The sequence below is a fragment of the Neopelma chrysocephalum genome, unplaced genomic scaffold (assembly GCF_003984885.1).
Source record: "Neopelma chrysocephalum unplaced genomic scaffold, ASM398488v2 Primary Assembly neopelma1_363, whole genome shotgun sequence".
In the NCBI taxonomy this organism is placed as follows: Eukaryota; Metazoa; Chordata; class Aves; order Passeriformes; family Pipridae; genus Neopelma; species Neopelma chrysocephalum.
Genome location: NW_020898027.1, coordinates 155,603 through 164,224, shown reverse-complemented (window position 1 = coordinate 164,224; position 8,622 = coordinate 155,603). Strand labels below are relative to the sequence as shown.

The 8,622-nt window shown below is 54.3% G+C and overlaps 1 protein-coding gene across 1 annotated transcript in view; it reads right to left on the bottom strand.

The window, feature by feature from the left end:
- Positions 1 to 8,622, bottom strand: part of FBN3 (fibrillin 3) — a 125,852-nt gene that overhangs the window by 33,029 nt on the left and 84,201 nt on the right. Inside the window, exons 17-22 of the mRNA XM_027706108.1 lie at positions 6,198 to 6,323; positions 5,196 to 5,321; positions 3,954 to 4,073; positions 2,624 to 2,761; positions 1,591 to 1,641; positions 1,097 to 1,222 (exon numbers count right to left, since the gene is read on the bottom strand). Of these exons, the coding sequence (XP_027561909.1) occupies positions 1,097 to 1,222; positions 1,591 to 1,641; positions 2,624 to 2,761; positions 3,954 to 4,073; positions 5,196 to 5,321; positions 6,198 to 6,323 (687 nt within the window). The remainder of the gene's footprint in view (positions 1 to 1,096; positions 1,223 to 1,590; positions 1,642 to 2,623; positions 2,762 to 3,953; positions 4,074 to 5,195; positions 5,322 to 6,197; positions 6,324 to 8,622) is intronic.

The window sequence follows — 8,622 nt, the reverse complement described above, 5'->3', positions numbered from 1 at the left end:
GATTGGCTTCACATGGTAAAAACCACCCTGGCACCCTCTGGGACTGGCACGGTAAAAACCACCCTGGCACCCTCTCTGGGACTGGCTTCACAAGGTAAAAACCCCCCTGGCACCCTCTGGGACCGGCTTTACAACATCCCTGGAGTGGCTTTGGTTCGGGCATCCTCCAAACAGTGCCCAGGTTCACAAACCACTCCTGGCACCCTCTGGGACTGAGTTCACAAGGTCCCTGGAGTGGCTTTTGCTGGGACAACCTCCAAACAGTGCCCAGGTTCACAAACCAATCCTGGCACCCTCTGGGACTGGCTTTACAGCATCCCTGGAATGGCTCCGGCTGGGGCATCCTCCATCCATCCAGGAATGGGCCGTTCACAGAATATGCTGAGTAGGAAGGGACCCCCCTGGCTGCAGCACTGAGACCTTCATTTCTTTCTCCAAGGGCTGGTGTTTCCCCAGGCAGGTCAGGCACCGACCTCTCCTTCACATCAGGGCTTCCCATGGGGGCTTCTGGTGCCCCACAGACCCTTCTCACAGAATCCTGGAATATCCTGAGCTGGAAGGGACCCACAGGGATCATCCAGTCCAGCTCTCAGCCCTGCGCAGGACACTCCAACAATCCCATCACGTCCCTTGGAACATTGTCCAAACCCTGTCAGGGTTGGATGCTCAACCACTGCCCTGGAGAGCCTGTTCCAGTGCCATTCCCTTTTTTTTGGAATGCTGTGAGAGATCTCACAGCATGGACATGACCAGTCTGGATTTGCTGGCAACAGGGCCGGTGAATGGTGCTGGAAGCACAGACGGCCCCTGGGAAGGGCAGAGGTTTTTCACTGTGTGCCCAGGAGTTGCTTCAGGGCTGCTGGGCAGTGCCATCAACCAAAATTAGGTGGTTTGGCCACTTCTGAAGTCCACCCAGGAAGAACAACCACTGGACTCGGGGACACGAAGCTGTGGCAGCTTTGCCTCGGTTCAGCTGCCGGGTTTGGGCGCCCTTTCCAAAGATGCCACCACCACTCAATTCCCAAGAATTCCTGCTGCACGTGGCAGGGAGGGGGAGGCTTGGGGCCAGAATTTGGGTGAGAGGAGGTGCCCTTACCCACACAGGTCCTGGCAGTGCCATCCAGGGTGAGCCCCTCGGGGCACTCGCAGCGGAAGGAGCCGGCGGAGTTGACGCAGCGCCCGTTGGGGCAGACGCCGGGGAACACCTCACACTCGTTCACATCTGGGGGCACAGAAACGGGAGAAGGGCGTGAGACTGGCACGGGGACAGGGCCAGCACGGCCTCCAGGGGCTCCTGGAGGAGATGGAAGGGGCCCAGAGCTGCCCTAGCAGACTAAAAAGTGACAACTCGCTCCGTGAAAAGCACGTTGTCCCTGCACGGCCACAGCCAAGTCCAGACAGGATCTGGGCAGAGACAGACAGACAGACAGACAGACACAGTGGTCCTGGCCACACATCCACAGAGAGCCCAACAAAGGGCCAGAAGGTGTAGAACCTCCCCTCCCAGACTGGGAGAGGCAGGATAGCAGCAAATGAACAATGACCACGATCCCAATGGAAACGGTTTCCCGTGTCCTGCTGCAACGGTACCTTCACAGGTGACCCCCTTCATCCGGGCGTATCCCCGGGGACAGGCGGTGTCTGCAAGGAAATATGGGAATGTCAGCAGAGAAACAGGCTGCTCCTGCCTTCCTGATCTCCCAGAGAATCCTGGAATATCCTGAGCTGGGAGGGTCCCACAAGGATCATCCAGTGCAACCCCTGGCCCTGCCCAGGACACCCCAACAATCCCCCCTGTCCCTCAGAGGGTTGTCCAAGAGTTCTGGACATGTTCCCCAGGGTTTTCCTTTGTTCTTCTCCACCCCCTGCCCCTCTTTATTCCAGGAGTTGGGGCTTCATTTGTCCCCTACAAACACAGAAACATCCACAGCAACAATGCAGCAGGATTTCTGTAGAATCCTGGAATATCCTGAGTGGGAAGGGACCCCCAGGGATCATCAGGACACCCCAACAATCCCTCAGAGGATCATCCAAACCCTCCTGGAGCTCTGGCAGCCTTGGGGAATAACCATTCCATGGGGAGCCTGGTCAGTGCCCACCATCCTCTGGGGAGGAAAAACCTTTCCCTGAGATCCATCCCAAACCTCCCCTGGCACAGCTCCATGGATTTCCATGGAAAAATGGGCGACATGGAACAGAGAAGGATTTCAGAACAGCTGGAATTTATCAGGGATCCCACAGGTTGAAGCACAATTCCTGGATTTATGAAACCAAGTGGGAGGGGAATGGATAAGGCAGAGCTGGAGACTGGATTTATTCAGAGAATCACAGAATCCTGGAATATCCTGAGCAGGAAGGGACCCCCAGGGATCATCAGGACACCCCAAAAATCCCCCCCTGTCCCTCAGAGCGTTGTCCAAGAGTTCTGGACATGTTCCCCAGGGTTTTCCTGGAGCTCCTGGAGCTCTGGCAGCCTTGGTGCCGTGCCCACTTGCCCTGGGGAGCCTGGTCAGTGCCCACCACCCTCTGGGGAGGAAGAACCTTTCCCTGAGATCCATCCCAAACCCCCCTGGCACAGCTCCAGGCATTCCCTGGGGGATTCCCGTGCCAGGCAGGGCCTCACCGATCTCGCAGCGCTCGCAGGGGCTGCCCCAGGCTGCCCCCAGGGTGGCACAACACTCCGACTTGAGCGTGGCCCCGTTGATGTTCACCTCGCAGCGCCCGTCCTGGATGTTGAGCCAGCAGGTCCCTTTCATGCTGTCTGCAGGGATGAAGACAAGGAGAGAGTGAGGAGCTGCTCCATTCCCAGGTTCATGGAACCCCGAGGAGCAGCCCAGGAACCATCCCTGGCTGCAAGGGGGCTGTTGGTCCTTGGGGTCACTCTGTCCTTCAATCTGCGGGGCCAAGTGGGTTCCAGCAGGGACACAAACCCTGTTGGTCCCCAGAGCCCTGTCCTGCTCTTTTCCCATTCTCCACCTCCTCCTCTTCTGGGTGGAAATAGTCCTGTGATGCTTTGCAAGGCCCTGATCATCGAGGAGTGGGAAGTGGGAACCTTCCCGTTGTCTTGATGAGAAAGGATCTACTTTTCCTTGACGTGCCTTAGTGTCACCACACCCCCAACCCATCTGCTGAGGGAGAACCCACCATCCTGATGCCCTGAAGGATCCCCCTGGGGACCCTGGGTTCCCCTGGGACCCCGTGTGTGGGTGCAGCACAGCCAGGGATTTGTGTGTCTGCCTGAGGCTGCAGCTTTCCGGGTTCCCTGGGGGCAGGAGAGACATTAACTGGCACCAAAATCCAAGGGAACACTGAGTGGGAAGGAGAGGTGTCAAAGGATCACGGAATCCCAGACTGCTTTGGGTGGGAAGGGACCTTAAAGCCCATCTCATTCCACCCCCTGCCATGGGCAGGGACACCTCCCACTGTCCTATGTTGCTCCAATCTGCCCTTGGACACTCCCAGGGATGGGGCAGCCACAGCTTCTCTGGGAAAACCTGTGCCAGGGCCTCCCTCCCAGGGAAGAATTCCTTCCCAATATCCCATCTCACCCTGCCCTCTGGCAGTGGGAAGCCATTCCCTGTGTCCTGTCCCTCCATCCCTTGTCCCAAGTCCCTCTCCAGGTCTCCTGGAGCCCCTTCAGGCCCTGGAAGGAGTTCTCAGGTCTCCCTGAAGCTTCTCTTCTCTAACCTGACCTTGGACACTTCCAGGGATTCAGGGGCAGCCACAGCTTCTCTGGGAAATCCATTCCAGGGCCTCCCCACCCTCCCAGGGAGGAATTTCCCCCCCAACACCCAACCTAAACCTTCCCTCCTCCAGCTTAAGGCTGTTCCCCCTCATCCCACCACCCGTGCCCTTGGAATGCCCATCCCTGAGCCGGGAAGGCACCAGGGATGCCCAGCCAGGGGTGCTGGTGGGCACTGGGATGCCCAGTCCAGGAGAAGGCCCCCCCTTACCCACACAGATGGTGCCAGTGGGGTCCAGTTTGCTGCCAGGGGAGCACTCGCAGGCGAAGGAGCCGGCGTTGTTCCGGCACACGCCGTTCACACACGGGTTGGACGTGCACTCATTGATGTCTGGGGGGGACAAAGGGACAGTCACCAGGAGGGACAAAGGGACTGTCACCAGGGGGGACAAATTTCTGGGCCCAGAACTGGGGGAGGTTGGAGTAAAGAACGTGGAGAGTGGCGGTTTTAATTTAGTTTTTAAGTTATTTTTTAAATGTGGTAATGAAATAAAAGATATTAAAAATAACATGTGAAAGATATAATACTCTGTGAAGGATGTGTAAGGATATAAAATGTATAAAATGTGTAATATATAAATAGCTAAAATATGAAATACAATAATACATTTAAAAAATCTGCTTCTTTTCACTAAACTTTTCTGTGGCAAGTGCCAGTTCTCAAATATCTGAGGACTTTGCAGACAGGAAACAATTTCTCCCACTCCAAAGCACAACCTTTTAATCAAATGCTCTAAAACTTGCAATTTTGGTCAGGCTTCAGTTAAAATTTTGGGGGCCTGGAGGAAATGGTTCTGGTTTGCAGGCACTGAAAAGCCCAGATGTTCTAGGTTTGGGTGTCCACTCCTTTGATGGAAGTGTGAAACTTCACCCTTAGGGAAAAAACACCAAACCCACAAACCCAAAAGCTGGAGATGAAACGACCAAACCCACAAAATCAAAAGTTGGAGATGAAATGACCAAACCCACAAACTCAAAAGTTGGAGATGAACTGACCAAACCCAAAACCTAGAGATGAAATGACCAAACCCCAAAACTCAAAACCCTGGAGATGAAACCATCAAACCCAAAAACCCAAAACCCTGGAGATGAAACCATCAAACCCACAAACCTGGAGATGAAACCATCAAACCCACAAACCCTGGAGACGAAACCATCAAACCCACAAACCCTGGAGACGAAACCATCAAACCCACAAACCCAAAACCCTGGAGATGAAACCATCAAAACCAGAAACTCAAAAGCTGGAGGTGAAACCATCAAACCCACAAACCCTGGAGACGAAACCACCAAACCCACCAACCCAAACCCTGGAGATGCTCCAGTTCCAAGTGCTGTGGTTGAAAGGGAACCAAAGGCAGGGCAGACCTTGAGCTGCCCTTCAGGCAGCCCCTCAGGCCATGGGTTTTTCCACCCCGTGGAGCTGTTCGTGGTGCCTCCAGAGCCCTGTTACCTTCACAGGTGTCCGTCTCTGTCCTGAAGACGAAGCCCTTGGGGCAGGTGCAGGTGTAGCTGCCGGGGGTGTTCCTGCACAGCCCGTTGTCGCACAGCAGGCGGTTGACAGTGCACTCATCAACATCTGGGGACAGGGAGAGAAAGGGGTTCCTGAGCCACAGCAACGGCCCCGCAGAGCCCGGGAGGAGCAGAGGTTCAGCTCCACCCTCAGGGCGAGACAACCCGGGATGTTCAATCCCATCTGTGCAGGTTCTCATGGGGCACCTTTGTGGTTTTCCGTGCAGGTGAGTGTCCTAGTTAGAACAGCTGGGACCAGTTCATCACTGCATGGGTGTAACCCAAAACTGGGTATTCTAGAGCCTTCCATGCCATTGCCCAGGAACTGTTATCAACAGACCATTGACACCCTCTGCCCAGAGCACTCCTGACCCCTCAGGCTGTAAACTGGGTGTTCAGAGGCCTGTGAGATAGGAGGGTGCTCCTGTCCTCACCCCCAGGGTGGAACTCCCCGCCCTGAGGGAGGGACTGGGCATTCCTGCCTCAACTGGAGGATAGATAATCTTGGAGTCTTGGGACTTTTTTAACCACTCGTGGGATCCAGAGGAAGACTGCAGAGCACCACTCTCAACCAGACTGAGATCACCACTCTTGACCAGACTGCACCAGCACTCTCACCAGCAGGTTTTTTCCCCTCTCCTTTTCCTTTGGACTCAGGGGGCCCAACGAGCACCATTCTGTTCATGCCCCAGGGTGCTGGGTTATACATTTGGGTTTTGTGGGTTAAAATCAACTGTTTGCCTGTAAAATCATATTCATTGGATTATTTTATTAAGTTGTTATTCTGACTTATAATCCCTCCTTTGAGCTGAGTTCATTTCCCCTGCTGATTTGCCTTTAAACCAGCACAATGAGGCAGCACTGAGCGGGGACAGGGCTCGGGGGCATCGCCTGGAGGTTCTGGCTCCTGCCACCCTCTGCCCACCCCGTGCCCTGGACTCACCCACGCAGTTCTTGCCCGTGGGGTCGGACTCGTAGCCCAGGTTGCAGATGCAGCGGTAGCTGCCCCGCAGGTTCTCACACATGCCATTGGGGCAGATGTCCGGGTTGAGGGCACACTCGTTGATGTCTGGCAGAGGAAAAAAGTCAAGTGAGATGGACCACAGCAAAGGGAAACACCAGAACATTCCATCTCCCCAGCCCTCATCGTTCCTCGGTGTCCACCCACAGCCAGAAGCACAATCCCAGATTGGTTTGGGTGGGAAGGGACCTTAAAGCCCATCCAGTGCCACCCCCTGCCATGGGCAGGGACACCTCCCACTAGCCCAGGTTGCTCCAAGCCCTGTCCAGCCTGGCCTTGGACACATCCAAGCAGGGGCATCCACCACTTCTCCCTGTCCTGCCTGCTTTCCTGGTTTGATCCAGTATATCCCGGGGAACCTTGCTCCTCTCCCTCTGGAGCTGTGGAGCTGGGAATACACAGCTGACCTGGCACAGGGCTCTGAGCTCAGGAGGAGAGAGCTGGATGAGGGGATGAGACAAGCCCAGTTCCATGAGGGCTCTCAGCTCCTTCTAACATTCCTGAGTCTTCCAACAGTACCTTTATCCCGGTGCTCAGCTCTGGGATTAATTATCCCTGCATTCAGCACCAAGTGTCCCAGGTGGGCAGCACCTCTTCCTCTGCAGCAGCATCACCTCCCTGCTTGTTTTGGAGTCTGGGCAAAGAGGTTTAACCCTGGCAAGAACCAGCCCAGGGCAGGCCCAGTGGTGTCCTGGCAGTGCCACGGTGCCAGATGGCCACAGGCCCAGGCCAGGCCTTCCCAGACACTGCTGGGATTTGTCTCCAGGCAGTTGGAGTCCAGTTCCATCCAGGGAAAAGCAGCCCTGGAGAGCTCAGAGTGTGCCTGTGGGCAGGGTTGGGCTGACCAGGTCTATATATATATATATATATATATATATATAAAATATATATATGTACCATACGCTTGTCTGGTGTATGGTACATATATATATTTTCAGACTATTTTATGCTGTGTTGATTTTAACATGTTAAAGGTGGATGAAGACCAAGAGATTCTGGTCAAACTAATTCTAGAGATTATTAGTTCCATACTCTCAGATCTGAAGAATCAAAGAGAGATTTCTCACTTGGGAAGCAACCCATCAAACTGATTAAATATTGGTATCAAAATCTATTTATGAGCTGCCAAAGTGACTGATACAATCAGTGAAGATCTTGTTTCAGTAAATGTGACCTGTGGAGCTCTCTGGGCTTCATTCACTTGCCTGCACAAAGACAACGACTTACATTTGATATTTCATTAAGGATCCAGGACATTTTCATGGATCTGGTTAATTAATACAGGCCATTTGTCTTTCTGGAATGGAGAAGTCTGGGCTGGGACACTAAATGAATCCTGTGACACAATTCCTTGCTAGAAAGAGCCTTATCATTACCCTGAGCCTGACTCTGGCCAGGACACGGTGCCCTGGCTGGAAGCCCAAGAAGTCACCAGGGTTTTGCCTCTGGCTCATTCCCATTTGGAAGGGTTTGAGAGGTTGTTATCTGGGTGTTTTGTGCTCTCCCTGCTGGTCCAAGCACTGACTGCCCAGGGCTGGCACTGTGAGCTCTGGCACGGCTGCCTGACTCAAAGCAGCCCCTTGGCAACACCCCACACACAAACTTATCACCTCCCTCTCCCTGGGAGACTCAGGACCCTCCTCTCCCACCCCGGAGGAGCCGGAGGGAAACAACCAAGAGGACGGAGTTGGTCACGCTCAGTCATTCCCATCAAAGCAGGGAGCAAAGCCAAACTCTGTGGGAGCATCCCCAGAAAAGCAGCTCCCACAGGGATGCCAGAAATCCAGCACTCAATCCTCAGGGATAGTTACTCAACATCAGCTCGTGGGGGTTTGGGGAGGGGGAAAAAAAAATCCCACAGCGCCCGTTTCTCCCCCCACCCCGTGCCCAACTCACATCCCACCCACTGGCACGGGGGAAGGTTCTTGCGGGTATTAAAACCCACCCGGGCTCTGCAAGCCCCCCCGTGCCCCCTCATGCTCAGCTCTCACACACACACGGGCTGTGCCAACCCCCCAGCACGGCCAGCAGTGCCAAGGCTCTCCTGGCACAGCCTCCTGGTGCCACATCACTCCTGGTGCCACTCAAAACCCTGGAGATGAAACCATCAAACCCACAAAACCTGGAGATGAAATGACAAAACCCACAAACCCAAAAGCTGGAGATGAAACCACCAACCCCAAAACCCCAAAACCCTGGAGATGAAACCACCAAACCCAAAAACCCAAAACCTGGAGATGAAACCATCAAACCCACAAACTCAAAAGTTGGAGATGAAACCATCAAACCCACAAACTCAGAAGCTGGAGATGAAACCACCAAACCCACAAACTCAAAAGCTGGAGAT